Here is a 20,921-nt window from a genome sequence, read left to right as displayed (position 1 = left end):
GCATTCCAGAGGCAGCCTCACCAGGGCAGAGCAGAGATATTAGATATCAAAACACAATCTTCAGCACACCTAAGAATAGCTCAGTTTCTATTCCAAATTAACTCCCTTTTTATTTGCAATTACTATATTACTTAATGAGCAATTAAGTAATATAGTACTTGGTTTGGGGTACTTCAATCTTAGTCTTGAGTAAATAGTATTTTTTACCCTTAAAAACTTACATTCTTTTACACTGAAAGATGTACTGTTACATCTGCAAGGCAGCTACATTTCAGTGATAGTCAGAACTTTGGCTAAATAAAAGCTGGTTTTGGTGGACCTCAGAAAAGTTTCATGGTCTTTTGGAACCCTGTCCATAGGGTATTAATTACAATTTATAAAGAATGAGAATTTACATTAATCTCCTCCTTATTTTGCACCCACTGGGGAGGAAGGGGAAGGTTTTAGAATTATGTTGCACACATTAATAAAGCTTTTCTGGTCCCACCACTTCCAAGTTAAACAAGTACAAACACTTGGAAATAAGACTACATTTATTCAGAAGGAATGTTCCAAAAGAGATAAATTTATTTCTACTGAACCTAATATAACTGTCTTCCCCATTTCAGTATTAAAGTACATCACAGAAAGACAGCCTAAGAAAGAATAAGTGCCCGAACCAGCTTTGATAAACACAATATCAAAACAGATAAACTATTCCATTGTATAATATTCTATCCCCAGGAACATCATTTCAGACATTTCTAATTATTTCTGTAATTTGTTCCTTATTTTTATTTGTTTTTAGAATAGGACCTTTCCAGAACTTTTATCATAATGAGGATACACACTGTTTTAGTAACAATGCCACGTACACAAAACAAGATTCAGACCTTCCCTTCCAACCACTGACAACTAGAATACAGGGGCGTATTCCTTTTCTCAAACTGTTCCACCTCCACTTCAGATTGCCAGTTTAATAACAGGGCCTTCTAATTTATACTTTAGGTAGTACATCTTTAAGTGGAAGAAATGCAATATTAGGTACAAACTTCTTTTACAAAGCTACAAGTAATGTGAGCTTTTATTTCATAAACCCCCTTAATCAATTAATTTCAGTAAGTCATTTGGAATGTAAAATTTAGTTCAAAAGCTTAGTTTGACCTGTTCCTGCTATTCAGTAAGAGATCTAAAGTTCACAAGTTTATTTCCAGACTAGCTGAAAAAATATTTTGATTTCACCTAACGTACTGATCTAAAGTAGCTTTCTGAAAAAAAAGGAATCCCTGATCAGCTCACTGCTAGGTTATAAAAAACAGTAGCAAAGTTGTTACAGAGTACTGCACAGGTATACAAAAGCAAACTTTTTTTTTTTGGTTTTGTATCAGCATTTGGTCATAAAAGTTGTTTTATCTCACTTGTATTGAGCTAAATATATGCTTCAACAAATATCTGAGAAAGCACAGCACTAGAAGTGTGAAATTATGAGCAGTTTTATTGTTGAGCAAGACCTGAAGATAATAAAGCCTCACTTGAAATTTAAAAGGACAAGGTATCACAGATTTTTAAACTTGCATCAGCATAGAAAACGCAGCAAAAAAATAATTATAAACATAAGAACAACAAATGCAGAAGCTACTAGTTCTACATTTAGACTTACCAGGTGAGGTTTCCCAATAAATTTCCTGAAAGGTGGCTTAATAAACCTCATAGGCTTTGGGAAGCCATCAAGTTGAGAGTTTTGTGATTTTGAAAGATTGCAGCTTTGGTGGTTCCTTATGTGTATGTGAGAGAGAGAGAGAACAATTAAAATCTAGGGTCATAACGTATCAAAACTCTACATTTAAAATTACCTAAGTCTAGCATCTGTATCACTTAGAAGTGCAAAGTAACGTTTTTTTAAATATTTTTTTTTTTCCTCAGACATTCAACAAATTACAAGTCCTCTGACTAAACTCAAGACCGAGTTGCACAGAATTATGTAGTAAGCTGTATTTTCTTATGCAATGACAAATTAACAGAGATACTCTGCCTCCTTGAAATTCTCACCATGCAAATCAATTTTCCCTGGCTCACCCCAGCTAGGTCTGCATGGCTGGTCACTGCTGCCCTCTGCTGGTTGAAATGCTTTCTGCATTAGGGCAGGTTTATACTGTATTATCTTTAAAACTGCACAGAACTTTCGATTTCATGAAATCTCAAATCTGACAGAAGCTCAGATAAATAGCTAGATGCTCCAGTTTCATCCTCAGCAAGCAGGGCATTGGACTTTGGCTTGCTTGGGTTTTTTGGTTTGGTTGGTTGTTTTTTGTTGTTTTTTTTTTTGTTTGTTTTTTTTTTTTTTTTAAATGAGTGCATTGCGAATACAGATTTGTTCATAAACTTCTAAATAAAATACATACCATGAAAAGTAAACACCAGAAATCTGAATTCATAGTTCAGGAAACATAAAGAAACAGTTTTCATAGCTGCAAAATAAGTTACTAAGGCAAAAATAGAGGCACACTGGACTAGCTCATAAGCACTGCCAGCATCTTATATGCTAACAATTAAAAAAAAAACCCTATTTCAGGAAAATTCTACTTGTTGTTCATACCACTACTGCCCTCAGCCCACATTACATTGTCCCCATTACTCTGACAGCCTAACCCTTCCTTGTGTTGAGCTCCAGGATAGCCTCACTTCCTGGAGAAACTTGAGCTTCCTGCTTTGAGGGGGCATACACAAAAGCTAAGCAAAACATTAACTGTGGAAGTGGTAAATAAAAGCTTTCCCAGATAATCAGGCCAAACATACACTAAAGACATAGGCCCAGGTACATAAGGTTATACAAAACAGTCCAATATATTTTTTTCCCCTCCACTTGATAACTTTTACTTTTTTTGTTTAAAGAATCTCAAATGCAAGAAGTATTTCTTCTGCAGCTTCACAAGTCAGTTTTCCTAAATGTGTGCATTGCCACTATTTGCCGTTATAGACTCCATTTAAAATGAACAAACAGCAGCATACTAAGAGCTATCTGCAAATCATGACTACAATGTAGATACATTTTTATTACACTCTGCCAATTCTTTAATCAACATTTCTTCTAACAGGAATAAGTTAAGTCATCTCTCTGTAATCAACCAACCTCACGACATCCAAAGTGAAAGAGCATGACTGAGGTTAGCAAACACCTTGAACAACCTGTTGGAGGAATTCATAGCAGTAAAGCTATTCCAAAAATCTAGCTTTTCTTGATAAAATCCTCCAAGAATCAGAAAAATTCCAATTCTTTGTTGATATTCCACATGACATTACAAAACAACCAGGGCAACACAACAATGTGTTCATCCTAGAACACTTATGAAACTACAAAATACTGAGAGGATGTTATATGGCACATCAAGGAGTTTAAAAATAGTTAAGCATCTTTAGATTAATTTCTTCCTCTCTTCCCATTCAGTGCTACAGTTTAAGCTTGCTTTTCACTTTTTTCCCCACTGCAGCTTAACCTCTTTCAAGGTAACACTCCATTACAGAGTAGTTTGCAATCTACATCAGTTGAATTTCAGCCCGAGTCAAACTTCCAAGGACAAACTATGGAAAAGAATCACAATAAACGTGACCGTAACTGTGGAAGAGTCAAAAAATGAATGTATAAGGGAACTACAGGCTTGGGCCAACAAGATTGCTGTTTGCTAATTACCTTGGAGTTACACCATCTACATGAAACACTCTCTCATCTTCATTCTTCAATCTCTCTTTTCTCCTCCTTTCTATATCATGCCGTAGATCATTTGGATCTTCTAACACTCTCATAACGTTCTAGTTAAGTGAAAGGGTTAAAGACAAGGTAAACTCAAGTTAATAACTAAATACTATAACTACACACTGATGTGATTCTGTCCTTCAGGGCTTGCATCTGGTATATAACCCTGTTAACGTAGTTCAACTACCTGCACATAGGACAGATGTAAATCAACCCAAGGATCCAAAAGTTCAAAACAATAACAAAAGGTAGTCCCAAACAATTATCCTTTATTGCAGAATCTGCCTTTTTACAAGCGCCCAAACAGTGAACAGAGCACTGGAATTCTGCATGGAGTTACCAAGGCAAAAATATTCACATGAATTCCAGTAAATCTTAATTAAGAATAGCAGAATTTAAGTTGAATCTCCATATACCTGTGCTACAGGAAAAAAAAAGGTAACTAAATCACAGTAAGCATAGCTTGAAAGGGGAAGATAGAAAATCTTGTCCCTGAAAGGGATGAAAGCATGGGATAAAATAGCATTTTGAGGAATTATGTGGATGTTGGGCCATTCTAGCATTAGGGTAGAAGAAACATTAAGGCTTTTTCGAATCTCAGAGGGAAAGTAAGAGTCACGTGTCAATTACCTAGTTCATATTTACACTATTTAAAGATAGCTAGGGGTTCAAGCAGCAGGAATAACCACACTCCAGCTCCTCTGGAGAACACACCTGCATTTTACTCATCAGTGAACACAGTACACTTGCATCATTGTGGTATCAGTAAATATGCTCAAATGTGCATTTCTTTCAAAATAGTCAGAATTACTGCTGGTCTTCGAAGCATGAAAAATGACTTACCAAGAGCAAGGGGAAGATGTTGTTTACATCTATATCATTTTAACTTACCATTTGCCAAAAAAGTTAAGTAATCAAGATACCTGGGGAGATTCAGATGGCATAGTTCGTTTGTTCTGAAGTTCTGCTAGAGACATGTCAATCCTCCTGGAAAACAAAAATATTACATAAAAACAAGTGCCATCGCTATAAATAGCAAAAGCATTATTGACCAACTGCAGAATTCTTTACAGGCTATGGGCAGGTAGTTAGAGTCAGTGAAAAAACACATTGTGGAAAGTCTACCAAAGATTAACTTCCTTAATGCAAATAGCACATAAATTACCTGTGAATTTCTGGATCCAGGCGTATTTTAACTTCATTCATATTTGCAATGGGTTTATCCTGAATTTTTGAGAACCGTTCATGCAGGGTTATGTCAGAAGATGTAAAATAATTTGCTGTGAAGAGATATTAAATACAAGAATGTTAACTTGTAGTATTTGAAATGCACAGTGGGAAATTGTATCTTTTAAAAAATATTAACTCTTAATGATACCAAAACAACTTCTGAGAATAAATTTCAAACTATTTCCACTTGCAGTTTAACATTCACAAATGAGAGATTAGGCAAGCCCAATTTAGTTAACTTTCTATTAAGCTTATTTAATAAGAAGGATGTCTGTTAGATCTGTCGTGGTAGTACTCAAATGACTAGAATCTATAAAGTTCAACACTGAACATGATGCAGCAGTCTAAACACTAATCTGAAAAATTAAAGGCACTATATATACCTAGGAAGTTGTGACTAAAGCAAAGCTCCTTTTTTTCTTCTTTTGTTCCCAAACAAGAAGGTTAGTCTTAACTACTATCAGAAAATCCTTTCAACCTTAACACTCCACAATAATGCCTCTCTTATGCACTGAGACCTTCTTAAAATCATTTTCCACCCAACCACTTGAAATCCTCAACCTACGTTTTCCTTAAATCAATATAGGATTAAGCCAAAATATAAATGAAGCCAAATACAAACACCTGAGATTTACAAGGACAGCGTAACTAATTCATTAGACTTGGTTTTAATAATTAAATACATAAACACATACATATACCCCAAATATTACAGCCACCTTTAACTTGATGGATAATTGTGATTATTTCCTGAGTAAATTCTCTTGATGGGTCGTTTTCAACATTTTGTGTTACAGATTCCATGTGCTCAAACACCGGATGAAAATTTTCATTTTTCCTGCCAACAGCAACCAGATCATGTGACATCTGTCTTTCTGTAGTATGACTAGAAGCAGTCCTAGAATAAAAATTTGCAGATACTCACTTTAAAATGATTCTCTATCTCTGAAAAACTTCAAATAGAGTAGAACAAAACAATACATGAAGAAGTTAATTTTAGGAATAAATGTAATTAAACCAAAATATCATTTTGTTCCTTTTTTTAATTAAAAAACTCATAAGCTCACAAGGAAGAAAAGCTATAATAAAATACAAAGAGACTACACTCAGGATTCCTTGTTTCAGTGAAGTATTAATATAAAATTTGTGAATTTTAAACTTAATTCATCTAGATTATCAAATAAAACAGGCAAATGAAGATCCTGATACACTTCTTTAGTATAATTCTGGAAGGCAATTATGTGTGTGTCTTTGTTTATAAGGAGCTACCAGACAATTTTCAAGAACAGCTCAGAGATGTAAAAATTTTTGTAAACTGCATCTTTGGAAACTGAATTATCACTTGAGCCTAGTGAAACAGCTTTCCAGTGGCAGTGTGTGAACTTAAGAATGCGTTTAGCATCTTTCTGTCAAATCTTACTCATTCTAAATAAGTTTATGCCCCAAATGGTGGCATTGCTGCTTAAGAGTTATTTTGACAAGTAAGATAACACTTTAAAAATCCTGCTGTTCTTGTTGCAAGGAAAATGCTTGTCATTTGGAAAGATAAATTGAGGGCTCAAAGAGCCCACATAAAAGCTTTTAGGACAAAAAACTCTGTTTACTGTGCACTCTGCAAAGTGATTATGTGCCGCCCCATCTTGTACCTGAAGTACACGAGACTAGAATTTCATACAAAAAATTGGATCAGAAATAGCCTCTAGCAGGTGTCAGAAGTCATCTATTTGCCCCCAGTAAACTAGAAATAAATGCACGCAAGTGGGAATCCGAACAATCTCAGTTGTAGATCATTTGAATTATCTTCCTGCTCCTCAGGTTTATAAAGAAAGTAATCTTCTCAGCTGAGTCATTTCAAGTCAGGTGTTTGTTAAATGCCTAAAGTAGGTAGCATGAATATTCCCAGTCATCAGCTTCTGCAAAATTAGTGTTCTCACCTTTAAAAAAATAAAACATTTAGCACTTTGGGCTGCAGAAGCAAGCTTTCCACACATTAAATTAGCTGTAATCAATGTAGTAGTTTCTTCAGTCTGCAAATAATTACCATGTCCATTGTGCATGACTTTCAAAAACATCAGCAAGAGGCTACTAGATACAGGAATCGTTCTGTGGACTTTCGACAAAGTTATTTTCCTTATATTATCATTCAGGAAGTTAAATGCTTGTCCTAGCTTGGGGTGGGGGGCATTACTCCCCTTTCCTCAGTCTTTAATATTAGCCCCTTATGTGCAGACAGTAACTTGTCTTTGTAACTCTCCATTGTATTACATGTATCTGAAATATTGGAAAGGGAAAAAAAATGATACAGATGTTCTATTTATTTGGGACAAGAGGCAAAGTACCTTTAAAATGAAGGCTGATCATTTTGGAAGGGAATGTAATCCCTACCAAAAAGGATTACTGACATTATATAACATTCTTGCCTGCAAAAGCAAGGCAACATACCAGAAAAACCTGCAAAAAACTTCACAAACCAAGCTGCTTACTCTCTACCATGTATCCATCATCCAGATTTTCATAACATTACCATTTTTTTCCAATTCAGCCAGCATTGGGAATGCTAAAGGCAACCACAAGTATTACACAGAAGCAGATTCTCCTGCTTTTCCATTCTTATGCCTCAACAGATTGCCACTTCATTTGTTATAACAATAAATAACATAACCCAGGGATCTCTAATTTTTCAACAGCTTTATTGAACTTGAGAGCTTGAACATCTGAATGTGTGCCTGAGATTTAGGGAATTTAAAGGTTCTCTCTTTTTTAGAAGAAATGAGGGATGACTCAGTAAAAAAAAAGCCATCATATTTGTCCCAGTTTGAAGAAGAAAGCACAGGACTAGGCTTTTCTGGTTTTGCTTTTAAATAAAAGTAACACACGTACTTACCATAAGCAACTTTTAACTACAGGTTTGTGTCAGGCATATCTGCTCTTTCCACTTCCTACTGTATCTGCATGAAATGAACTACTAGGGAGTATTTTTGGTTTGTTTTTTTAATAGAGGTAAGCCGTGAGTTTCCAGTCTGGGCAAGTTAACATTTTAAATGGAATAAAATTTAAAAGGTACAACCTTAGTTTGTCCTGGCTACCTCTTAAAGAAACTATGCTTTCCTCCAATATTCATAAACTGTAAAGAGAAAGGAAGAAAGAAGAGGTGAGGGGAAACCAATACCTGTACTTGGTCACCATTTTCTTCATATCCACTTTGATTGTGAGATGTTCCCTCCTACAGTTGACATCTGACATTTTCACATCTGAAACAGTATGATTTGAATCATGCTGGCTATCGGAGGAATCTACTTTTTTCCTGAATTCCCCTTCTTTCCTTACTCTTTCCTTCGGTTTGTTTTTAAAAGATCTCAGATCAACATCCGTTTTGGAAGAGTTAACACAAGCATCACAGCCCTTCTTTGAACTATATTTAACAGGTACTTCAACGTGCCCTTCTTCAGTCCGTCTTGTTCTTCCACTGCTAAAGTAATCTAACTCTTTACTATTCCGGGCACCCTTAGAAGAACCATATTTCTGGTCTTCCTGCTTCATGTACTTCTGAGCTCTATCGTCTGAAAAAGACTTTTCCCCATCCAGATGCCTGCGCCGTTTGTGACTGTACTCATAGGCTATCTTTGTGACAGAACCCTCCGAGTACTCCCTTTCAGCCGACCGGTGGGACAGGGCACCCAGATTTCTTTGCTCCTCCTTTTCTTGGTAGGGTGGAAAAGAACGTTCTTGCTTCCACTTGGAATTTCTTGCTACTTCTCCACCGTCATACCTCTCCATTTCTTTAGCCCTTTTAGACGTGTGCCCATATTCTCTGTAATCGTGATCTTCAGGATACCTGTGTTGACATAAAGCAATTTACACTTGCACTAGAGAAGAAAGCGAGAACTTATATGTGCAGAATGTTGGACAGCAGAATGCGTGGCAAGTTAACCCATAATCCCTCACGCCAAGGTACAGATGTGCAGGGGCTCTTAAGAGGGAAACATTATCCTTTCATACTCTAGCCATCAATACGATTTACTTAAAAGACAAATACTTCACTACTACCAGTCGCCCATAATTAAACTACAAAGTGGCCAACGTGTTTCAAGGTGGATCTCTTCAACTATAATGAAAACAGACTTTCACTTGAGGCTTTACACCACAATACCCAGGTTTTAATTATTTTATTCCTATACCTCTTCTGTAAAGAGCTCCTTGCCGTAAATTCATCAGAAACTCTTCTGGGTGACTGACCATACTTCTCTTCATGTAACCTCTGGTGCCTCAAGTCATCTTCATGCCATTTTCTTTCAAGTTTACATGGAGCCCCTAACGGTCTATGAAAAGGTTTCATTCCTTTTTCACTTCCAGTGACTTTGTAGTGGTCAAACATGTATCTTTCTTCCATTTTGTGTTGGTAAAAGGGACGATCATGCTCTTTATATGGTATTTCCAAGTATTTTGGTGGTAACTGGCATCTCCTATTGCTTTCAGTTCTTTCAGATGAATGTGTTCTGTAGGGCTTATGACTGTAAGAATCTTCCATGGGAATTCTTTTCAGGTTTGGTGAAGGTGATCTACGTTCATATATTCTCTGGTGGTTATTTCTATGAGGTGCAAACCTGGAATTGCTTTGTCCGTATTTCTCATCTTCTGTTCTCCAAGGCATAGGTTTCTTTGGGTCCTTACGAAAGCTTTTATATTCACAGTCATAATTAATATGAGCATGCCTTTGTCTATGGTGCTCTGGACTCCTAAATGCTGGAGATAAGGACCTAAAGCAAAAACAAAAACCACTTTGAGTAGTCCCATAAAATTGAATCAACCTCTTAATGAGAACATCTATCCCCAAGGGAACTACAGTTTAGTACACAATTTTAATCAACCAGTAAAGAAACATAAAAACAAGCCATGATACTCAAAATGTCATTTGCCTGGCTAGAGTACGAAGCTTAATTTAACTCTTAAGAGTTTTCATAGTAAAAATACCCACTCAAAATAGCAGTAAGTCAACCATTTTTCTCTTTGCATTTTTTCATTTAAGAGTAAAAATAATTTCATACATATCAAGTTTCCACTACATTGAAAACAACTGTTAGACACATATTCACACTTCTCAAATATTCCCTATCTTTTCCAGTGCCAAGAGAAAAAAGAGGAAGGAAAAAAGCATATAAAGAAATGAAAAAAAAAAAAAAGAGAGAGAAAAAGAAAAAAGAAAACGCCTTTCAGGTTTCCTTTGCATGCCATAACAACCCAAAAAAACTGATTGAAAAAAATGCTAAAACATCCTATTTAAAATGTCACACAGGTAGGCTTTTTCCTGCAGAGATGATTTCCCTGAATTTCACTGAAATTTTTTAGAGTTGGAAGGGACCATAAAGATTATCTAGTCCAACTCCCCTGCCGAAGCAGGATTGCCCAGAGCATGTCAGAGCATGTTACTCAGGACTGCATCCAGGCAGGTCTTGAAAATCTCCAAAGAAGGGGACTCCACAACCTCCCTGGGCAGCCTGTTCCAGGGCTCTGTTACCCTCACCGTAAAGAAATTCTTTCTCATATTTGAGTGGAACCTCCTATGTTCTGAATTGTGCCCATTGCCCCTCGTCCTCTCACTGGCAACCACTGAAAAGAGTCTGGCTCCCTCCTCCTTCAACCCACCCTTTATATACTTATAAGCATTGATAATGTCTCCCCTCAGCCTTCTCTTCTCCAGACTAAAGAGTCCATTGAGTTTGAGAAAGATGTTTTCATCCTTTTGTGTAATTGTGTGTACATGTACATACATGTATACCTATGCACTTCCACACTTATTGCAGCTTTTGCTATTAAAAGATTCAATTGCTAAGATCCACTCAATTGCATCACTGCACTTTGCATTTTCACCTACAGTTACAAAACCGAAAGCAACCTGCTAAGAGTTTTTAGCCCAAATCTCCTTAAAAAAAAAAGCACAAGCCACTAGCAAGAGCCAGAAAGTAATCTCAGATACAGCAGTTTTGCTTGAATGCAAGTATTCGCTGTACACTCTTGATCCACCCTTTAATAAAAACAGAAAAACATAAGTTGAAAAAATTCAAGGAAGTCCCTTCCTTTGTACACATACCGCAAATGTACAATTTGGTATAACTATTTGCTCTGTTTCTGCAAATGTGTTTGAACTGAAAACCACAGATCTTCATATATAACGGCTAACTTCCAATAGCGCCCATCCTGCTGCTGCCACCCCGTGTTGTTCTGGTTAAGGCTTGTATTTTAATGAGAGCTAGGGCATTCCTCCCCGCCCTTCACTCAAAGGGCATATTCACGACTATCACAAATATAGAAAGAGAACACACAGATAGTGTTTCTCTTTCTAAAAACAAAGAAAAAAAAAAATCCACATTTTCCTGTGTTACCCAGCAGACTCCCTGGGTCTTAATCAGTCTGTTCAGAAAAGCAACCCAAACCCAGCAAAAAAGTCGTTTCATATTACACACTAATAGCTCCTAGTTTTAACACCTCATATTTGCACTGCAAGTCCTGAAAATTAGGGAGGTAACTAACAGCATGAAGTAACCTGGATGCTATTCTGGTGACATACATGAATGACACACACTACTAGGCTAGTGTCCAAAGAGAAGGGCACCGACTCCCATGTTTTCACTTTGCTTTATGCTGCAAGGCATATCTAACTGTGCTTAAGATCAATGTGCAGGTCAGCCCCAAAGGCTCAGAAAGCCTGAGGTGTTTGAACTAAGAAGTTGTTTTTTAAGAGTCAACCTGGCCCTCCCTGTAGACCAAGAAGCAAAACAGGAGCAAGCTACAGACATGAAGTGCACCAGATGGTGTTTGTGTAAAATTAGCCTTAACTAGTTTGGTTAGATTTTGTCCTTAAGGTAGTTCCAAGTCCCAAAACACGCAAGCTGAACGAGGTTCTCAGCAGACAGCAAGACCTTAATACCTCCATCTTAAAAAAAAAAAAAAAAACACAAAACACCATAATAATAAAATTGTGAGTTGGGAAAAAAATGCAGAAGCCTTTCTGTTTGGAAAACAAATTATCATTTATAGAATACACTTAACGAATTGCAACTCTGGACGCAATTTTTGTTGTTTTATGCAAGTTGTAAGACTGAATTAAAAAATCCTTATATTTCAGACCTACATTTCAGAACACAAGTTACAGGTAAGTATTCACCTTGGTTTCCATCGTGGTGATCTTGATCTAGATCTTGTCATCTTCTCTCACGTGTTTATATGAGTTTCTTGAAGCTGTAAAAATGATACAATTTACTAGTCTGATAATAGAATTGCATTACAAATTACAATAGGGACAGTTGTTTTTAACAAGTGTAATATTTGATGCTTCAAGGTTGGAGTGAGGCATATTTTTTAGGATGTTTTACTTTTACCTCTAATTCCCATTTTAAGGCAAGTAACTTTTTTCCTAATTGCTGATCTTAGAACACAGCTTATTTTCTTTATAAATATTTAAACATTTGACCATTGCTCCCTTTTTTCTCTCCATTTTGTAATTCTGTCCATTCGCTCTGTTTTTAAGTGTTAATAATCTCACAAGCAAGCTGCAGCAATTGAAAAAAAAGTTGTAATTGTTAGCATGCATTAAGTGCTATACATGATAGTGAGGTGAGAGACAGCCAACTTTACAATCCCGTTTACAAAGAAAAATGTTTCTGCATTGAGTTATATTCTGGACTTCATATATACTGAGCTTCAAGTTTGTAATATACACTGATATTTTTCCATTGTTACAGACCTCCTGTAAACTTTAACTGCTCCATCAAGTCTCAACTGTTATATCACTTCACACACTTCACCCAAATAAAACCATGTACTTTTCATTTTTGTACTTAACCTGTTAATAACCTACTACCTAGACATACATTTAAATATACAGCGAATGCTATATGACAGAAACAACTGCTCCTGAATCCTGGAAGTAGCTCTGACCATGTCTTCTCATAACAGCTATGGAAGAATGAGAAAAATATCAGTGCAATCTACCCCTCTTGCTCTTCTTTGCAAAACATACTAGAAAATTGGAAACCAAGTCATGAAAGGATATACAAACTCACTAGTAATGTAACCAGTGAACAGGAATGGAACTGATTATTCACTATTTAGCAAACACAAGGATTAAAGCAGAGTGAAATTGTCAGGTAATAACCAGTTAAAAGTTGGAATTTGGACCACATGCCCATGTCTACAGCCCCTAACTACAACAAAATGCTGTAAAGACCAGAAATACAAGTAGATACAACCAGATCCACCAACAGCTCCAAAATTAATGAACAACCAGTCACTTGAAACTGGAAGAATACGCTCAGGTCAATGTGACTCTATACACGCTCTGGTATTTTCTGCGAGTATTTGCTCACAGACACTCATGGAGACAGAAAACTAGTCTGGACTGGTCAAGCATGGCCTTTGTGACACTCCCAGTGCTCAAATCTTTTACTTGAACAACTAAAATTGAAAGGGGAGAAAAACCAGCAAGCTTTAAGGTACACAAGAAACCTGGAAAAGTAGGTATGCACCCACGTGCCTGACCCATTGTCTCATACTCCCCTACCTCCCATTCAAATAAAATATTATCCCTTGCTCTATCCAATTTCTTGTATGATTAGATCATGGCTAAACCAGCAGTATCTTAGAGGAGAAGGTACAGCATACTTCTGACATCAACCACCACAGGTGGACATCAGACAAGCCATCTACTACGCTTCAGAGTGATTCTGGAAACATTCACTTCCTGCTCATTAAGTTGCACCATAAGCTAACCAGACAACTATTTGCAAGACATAGCAACAGCACAGTTCTGGAAAAAACTCTCTTGAATTTATTTTTTAAAAATCTCAAAAGTCTTCTGTTTACCATAAGAGTATTCCCTCTGTAATAAGTCTTTGCATGTGACAAGGCATGAAGTTGTAAGAAGTGTTTCAAGGTAAAGTGAAGCAAAAAAACCCAAACAACCCTGAAGTACCCCAAAGACAACATACAATATTTGTTCCCTGAACTTTCAAATATGAAGTTAGCATTGCCTCTTAGATCCTAAAGGCATATATCCGAGGACTGCATGGCATGAATTAACTTCAGGTCCTTTGCTTACTTTAAGATCATACTAGCCAAAATTAAGTATGATGCTCCAATGCCAACTGGAGCTCCAATGCGCCAATTACTCATAATTTTTCAAAGAAAATTAATATCGTGACCAAAATATTTTCCTATTTCTCATCCATAAAAAACACACACCTTACCAAACTGAACAGTATTTCAGAAACAAAACCACACACACCCTGACCAACATATTTCAAAAAGGTGTGTGTCCCGCAAGCTTCAAAGATTCACTACTACCCTCTCTGCTTGCAAACTTTAAAAAGTTTTACATGCCATTCAAATTCTTTCTGTCTATCTTCCCTTCAGTTCTGAACTTTATCCTTCATTTTCAAGTGAGTTTGTAAGCACCAAAAAGACAAAAGTACCATTAAACCCCACCCAACGATCATACAGAACCTGATCTGCCAGGATCTCTCATCACAAACCGATCAAGCTAGAAACTGAACATACAAAATGAAAGATTCCTTATTCTTTCGAGACCGGCTAAACAATCGTACTAAAAGGATGAGAAGGACTGTGACAGCATGTTCTAGATCTTGCCTTAGGATAAAGAGACTAGTGTAATTTCCAATGAAGACACTCCTTTTGTTTAGTGGGAAAAAGCATTCATTTGTTTCACTCGCTGCCTAAAAAGTGACCCATGCAATATGATTTCCTCACAGCAGGATTCAAGATGCAATATGCAGCATACGAAGGCAGCAGACGCTCAACCCCAATCAAGACTCGCAGTGGAATACCAGAATCACAAATTAATTTATACAGAATTTCTAAGCACATTGCTAAATTCAAGCTTAAATCATCTCATCTAGACCAGCAACATGGTTCCACATCAAAAGCAAGCTTTCTGTAGGATGATCACAAGTAGCAAGCCTGTCTCCAGCACAATTACTCAAATGAAGTGAAGACCCTATGGCTCCCAAGTCAGCCATCCAGGTGCTTCTGAAAGGCCAGGTCATGTTGGAGCAGAGGCACCAGGACCTGCTATGCTTTGGGTTCTGAATTTCACCAAGTCCTCCTGCTGTACTTTATGGGATGCTGTCACTATGAAAACATAAAGAACTACTTTTTTAACTAGGAAGCAATATTATTAGGTTCATAGCGTTCCTTGTGTTTGTTGTGTTACAACAGTAAGTGACTCACTGGAGGAGTTAGAAGTAACTGTGCGTAGATAGTTTTTAAATATTAATAGAAACCCCACCTTTTATTTTCTTTTCCTTGACTTTTGGAATTGAAATCAGACAACTTGCCTCTCAGAGGAAACAGCCTCAAGCCTGCTGCCAGCTCTCCTTTGATTCCACCCTTGAGAGATCAGTGCTTTGACAAGCACAAAATTCTTGTAGTATCTATCTATCTCAAGAGAACTAACTTGAAAATGACCAGAAATTCCATGGGGTGTGCCAACCTGAACACACATTCTTTCCGAAAGGCTATAAATTTTTAACAACTTGCTCTCCTGAACACAAAAATCTTCAGTCTCCTTGATTTTTCTCCAGCATGAAGTACCAGAAATCACAAATGACTGCAGTGATCTAGCTGAATGGAGGGGAACTGGAGCTCTCTTTCTGATACAAAGACCCCCACAACAGCAAGCCCCAAACAGCTAAAACCTTGCAGATAGAGCACAGACTGAGTAGAAGCAGTTAACTCTCCTGTAAACAGACCATAAATACGTGGACTGCTTTACATGCCTTTTGGGTGCCTTCCATCATCTCCAACAGATCCTGGAAGAAATCCTATGCAGGACACGCAAAGGACAGGTCAACAGCGGTAGTGCTTTCCATCAGGAAGCTGCTCTTCAATTGCCATTTCACCTGTAGTGAAGGGAGATGTTACTCCTCATCCCTTTGTAAGGGATTGCCCAACTGCCCTTGCCACTGCCTCCCAAATCTTTTAGAGGAGGAAGGGATAAGCAAGTCTTTCAACAGGTTGGGTCACAGCACAGAGGCAGACAGACACTGCCCCTGGCTGCTAAAACTACTTAGCTCAATATTCTCTCACTCTGCCCCAAAAGATAAGGAGCAGCTGCAAGCTTTTCATCGACTGTCTTGTAGGCAGGGGATCAATTGGAAGCAGCGAGGGACACGCCAAAGCATGTATTGCTGCAGTGTCTGTCAGGAAAGAGAAACCAGGAATTGAGAGTCTCAACACCAAGACAGGTAAGTATTTGACAGAAATACAATCAAATTAAAAGCTCAGCGCAATCCAGACTTGAGGGTAAAAAAAAAAAAGGGAAAGATCTTGAAGCCTGCAATACACAAAGCCATTACCCTATCCTTAAGTGAAAAGTATAGAAATGGCAACTTTTCTAGTAGGTACGTTAAAATAGCTGATTCAAAGGCTGTCCCACGTGGCTCCCACCCCATTCATTATCCAAGCAGGACACAAGCCTGGCATGCTCCTGCCCATTCAGCTTCCAGGCAAATCTTATCACCTCCAACAGCAAACGCCCAGGAAAGAGCAGAAGAACAGAGAAACATCTCCCAGCAAACTGGCCTGAACATTTCTGAACCTGCAACAGGACTTCACATCTCCTTTAGCCAATGCTTCCCAAACTGGCTCGTGTACCATCACCACAGGCAGAGGCTCCCAGTGCTCCATTAGGCCATGCATACACCCGTTTCTCCCTGATTTTTCTACTAAACACCTTCAAACTCAAAACCACAGCTTGCAACTGGCACCTTCATCCACCACCCCGCATCCTGCCAGGGCTGGAGGAAGGATGTCACGGAGTGTGCAGCACAGCCCTGCCCCATGCTCCAGCATCGCTGCCTCAGCACCAAACAGGTGCCTGGAGCTGAGTTACAGCTCTGCCAAGCCCAGGGGGGTGACACCTAACTCAAGGCACATCGCCTCAGGGCGGGACATATGCAACAGGTTTGAAAACTATGAGCTAGAACAGCTGTTTAAGTCAGAGACACACACCCCAGCTGAGGCAAATGAAACTCAGCTCAGGGATTTCTAAATCATTCACTCTTTTAGACAGCACGGCAGGTAATAGACCAATGCAAACGACTGAGATTCAAATTTCCATCCTCAGTTTCCTCACAGCTCTCCGATATTCAATTCACTTTTTGATTACAGACCCCTTCTCCTCAGCTTTCGTCACTCTCAGAGCACCTTCCACATCTCCAAGGTTATGCTTTCAATCTCCAAAATGTTTTGTAGCAGGTCTGGTGGCACCACCCTCAGATCACTGCAGCCTCACAGCCTGAATCCTCACCACCAGCACCACGAGGGAGATGACAGGGTCACTTATTCCTTTCACTCACACACACACACACACCCTCCCCATTTTTCCTTTTTCTTGCCATGCTATATTTACCAAATTTCCTCATCTGGTCCACAGCATCTCCCCAGAGAGCTGTGACAGCACAGCTGGGAATAGTAGGCAGCGATGGCAGGAGGCAGCACCATGAGCCCACACTCCTGCCAAATGTGCCACGACCCAAGGATCACGGCAAGCTCCGATGCTCCTGTTCATCTGCCAAGAGGCAGCACCTCTCCAGCACCAGAAGCACCCCTCCAGCCTCCCAAAACCACAGCCACTACGGCTTTAGAGAACTTTTTGTCCTCCTCCTCAGCTTTATCTTTTTGCTTTGGCACAAGCTGGGGAAGGCAGGCTTTTACACAGGTTACATCCCAAATACCAAGGATCATTAACAGACAACCAGGCCTCATGCTGGCGAGGCAACTGTCCCACACAGGGGCAGCAAGTGGGCATCACTCTCCTCTGCTTGCTACACAGAATAGATAGCTACAGATATTAAAATGATTGTTCACCCTTACACCTGCAGTAGTATGGAGACCTACTACAGAAAGTACAGGCCTGGCTGGAACATACCGTATTTCTTAATGGACCACTAAACAAATTTTAAGCAATTCCTAGGTGTACATAGAAAGTATTCCCCTGCCCCTGTGTATTTGAGCAAAAGAATAAAAATAATTGAGTAGATCTACTGAGCATGTAACTTAAGCTCAGTGTGCTCTCATTTAAAACCAACCCATTTAACGACACTAATTAGCAGGCGATGCCTCACCTTTGCAGAAAAACAGACTACAATGCCAACTTGGAAAGACTGAGCAGGATAAATCTGTATCACATAATAGATTAGGTATTTCACTCTCAAATAAACACTTTTTTTTTTTTTTTAACACAAAGAAAGCATAACCCATAAACATATTAGGAAGCCATTTCTGTAATGCACTGAATCAGAGGCCTTTAATACCCACCTATTACAGAGCCTTAAATGTCACAGCACCATCCCCAGCCGCTTCTGCCTACCAGTTTCTACGGGGATGCCAGAAGTGTGTTAAATCCGCTCCTGTCAGAGTCCCAGAGACAAACCACAACAACTTCCTTCCTACTGAAAGCTCTCCAACGTGTGCAAACCATAATGGAGACATTCGCTTTTTCACCTTAAGTTACAAAAACACCAGAAAACCAAAAAAAACCACCCTTATTTATTCAGAATCGGCCATGCCATGCAGCAGTGCTGCCAGGAGGCCAGGAAGTCCAGGCTGCCTTCCCCAGCCACACCGAAGAAATGAGCCCTCGCTGGAAGACTCCCAGCACATTTCATCCCAGCCCTCATAGACGGCAAGCGCCTGCTGCCACCTGAGAGGAAAAGCAGACCTAACTGCAACCACATTGCTCGCCAGCTTGCTGCGACACCAACCCAGCCTACATTACCTCCCGACAGGTGAACACCCACAAGGCAAGACTGCACCAAAATCAAGCCCATCTCATCACAGCGCAGGCGGAAGGAGAGTTGGTTTGATCACTCTTACAAAAGCAGTGGCAGAAATACCAGTTATTTTGCTGAAGGCAGATGTGGAGGAGTGCACGGACAGTCATTAAGACAGACAGCTGTTTATCAGTATAACAGGGTGTGCCTCTAAAGGAAGTTAATTAATTTCAGCTCACCTCATCAACACCAACATTAAAAAAAAATAAAAAATCACCAGAAAAATCCGCATAGCTTCTGATTAGTCCTTCAGAGTGGAAAGATGAAAACAAGGGGAAAGACTTTAGTCATCCATGTTCTCTGCCCCTCTCTGCCCAGCCCTGTGTCTCACAGCCTGCCACAACGTGGCTTCCGTCACCAGAGATCCTTCCATGCCTTTTGCATATTTCTTCCCCTCCCTTCCTGGCATCCTCTTCCATGCTCTTCCTCCAGCCGTCCACACCCAGCAAAACTTTCACAGAAGATTCACTTTTCCTTGAGGTTCACAAACATACAAGGTGAGCAGGTAATTAAAATCTCCCAGCAATTTAAGTAGCCTTTGTTTTAAACCCTTGTAACTCAGGAACCTAAACTATATTTACAAGTGACTTGGGGCATTTAAGAACTGCAATAAAAATTAGGTGTTGCTGTTCTGGATGGAGTTGAGCCAAGTGAGGAGACTGCTATCACTGATTCCTCCTGAGACATTATTGCCCCTTCAGATACATGCAAATAATTGTGCATAACCAACTAAACCAACTGAAGAAACGTGAGAAAGCACAGATTTGGTCAAATCAGCACCAATTCATCTTGTTTTGATTTGCCTCAATCCTGAAAATATATTTTTCAGGATAAAGCTAAACCAAAGACACACCGGAACTAAGATGTGACTGCTAAACAAAACCTGTACTGTTTTAAAGTTGTTATAAACACACTAACCGGTGTAAATGTGCGTGCAGCCACATATAAATTACTAGGAACAGGGGCTGCTGGCATTTACGCCTTGCTCACCTCCGAGAAAAACGCTGTCCTTACAGGAGCAGCGACCTCAGCTCAGCTCAGCTCAGCTCAGCTGTGCTCTGCCCAGCGGCTCCACAGCAACGCGGGTTTTCTGGAACCCTCACGACGCCGGGGGCACGGCGGTGACAGCCCCACGGCATCTCTTCTCGCCCCTGGCCCTCCCGAACCCCGCCGAGTGCGTGAGCCACACGCATCGGCCCGCGGAACACACGCGCGTACACACGGCGGGGAGCGGCGGGGGTCGGACTGGGTGCTACCCTGGCACCGGCAGATCCAAGGTGGCTCCAGCAGGATCCCCGCGGACCTCCTGCCCCCGCTGCCGCCGGCCAACACCTCCCGGGTCAGCGCGACGAACGGAAGCGGCGTCTCACACACACACACACACACACACCCCCACACACACACCACCTCCCGCGGTGGGCGCGGCGGGGGGCGGTGGAGCCCCCGGGGCCCTGCCCGGCCCACTCCTTCTCGGCTGCCGAGGCGGGGGATAGGCCCACTCAGGGACAATGACCGCCGTCCCCAGGCCCCGAGCACCCGGGCTCCCCTGCCCGCGGCACCGGCCAGGCTCCCGCCCCACCGTCCCTCCTCACGCCGGGCCCGACCAGGCCCCGCCGAGGCCGTGGGGCCGCCGCCGGCCCCCGCACTCACCGCCAGCGGGGCCGCTTCCGCCGCCTCCCGCCGCTCGCTCCGGTCGCCGCCCGCTCCGCCCCGAGCAGGTGCCCGGCGAGGAGGCGGGGCGGGTCCCGGCGGGCCGCGCCGGCCGCTGCTGCTCCCCACGGGCGCGGCGGAGAGAAAGGGCGGGCGGAGGGCGGGCGCCCCGGAAGAGGAGGGGCGGGCGGGGCCGGGCGGCGGCGGTACCTCCCCCTTCTCTAGCGGCGGCCCCGGCGGCTCTACCGCCTACCGCCCGGCCTGGGCGCTCTCGCAGGGAGGCGGCGGGCAGCTCTGTGCCGGCGGCAGCAGCAGCCGCGCAGAGGGGAAGGGGCGCCCCGGCCCTTGGGGGTGTTCGGAGCTCTGAGGAGCCCCTCAGCCCCGTGAAGAGCAGACCCCACCCGCGACGCGTCCCGCTGGAGCCCCGGGGGGCGGCTGCCGGAGCGGGGCAGGCCCGGAGCAGC

At 40.9% G+C, this 20,921-nt stretch overlaps 1 protein-coding gene across 1 annotated transcript in view; it reads right to left on the bottom strand.

The window, feature by feature from the left end:
* BCLAF3 (BCLAF1 and THRAP3 family member 3) overlaps positions 1-20,511 on the bottom strand; it is a 31,866-nt gene extending 11,355 nt beyond the window's left edge. Inside the window, exons 1-9 of the mRNA XM_074158558.1 lie at positions 20,458-20,511; positions 12,123-12,196; positions 9,139-9,717; positions 8,130-8,795; positions 5,680-5,858; positions 4,896-5,010; positions 4,654-4,717; positions 3,668-3,786; positions 1,640-1,754 (exon numbers count right to left, since the gene is read on the bottom strand). Coding sequence (XP_074014659.1) covers positions 1,640-1,754; positions 3,668-3,786; positions 4,654-4,717; positions 4,896-5,010; positions 5,680-5,858; positions 8,130-8,795; positions 9,139-9,717; positions 12,123-12,163 — 1,878 coding nt within the window. The 5' untranslated portion in view covers positions 12,164-12,196; positions 20,458-20,511. The remainder of the gene's footprint in view (positions 1-1,639; positions 1,755-3,667; positions 3,787-4,653; positions 4,718-4,895; positions 5,011-5,679; positions 5,859-8,129; positions 8,796-9,138; positions 9,718-12,122; positions 12,197-20,457) is intronic.
* Positions 20,512-20,921: the final 410 nt, after the last annotated feature.

Source organism: Numenius arquata, chromosome 1 (assembly GCF_964106895.1).
Source record: "Numenius arquata chromosome 1, bNumArq3.hap1.1, whole genome shotgun sequence".
Lineage (NCBI taxonomy): Eukaryota > Metazoa > Chordata > Aves > Charadriiformes > Scolopacidae > Numenius > Numenius arquata.
The sequence above is the reverse complement of the archived record's forward strand: the minus strand, read 5'-3'. Positions and strand labels throughout refer to the sequence as shown.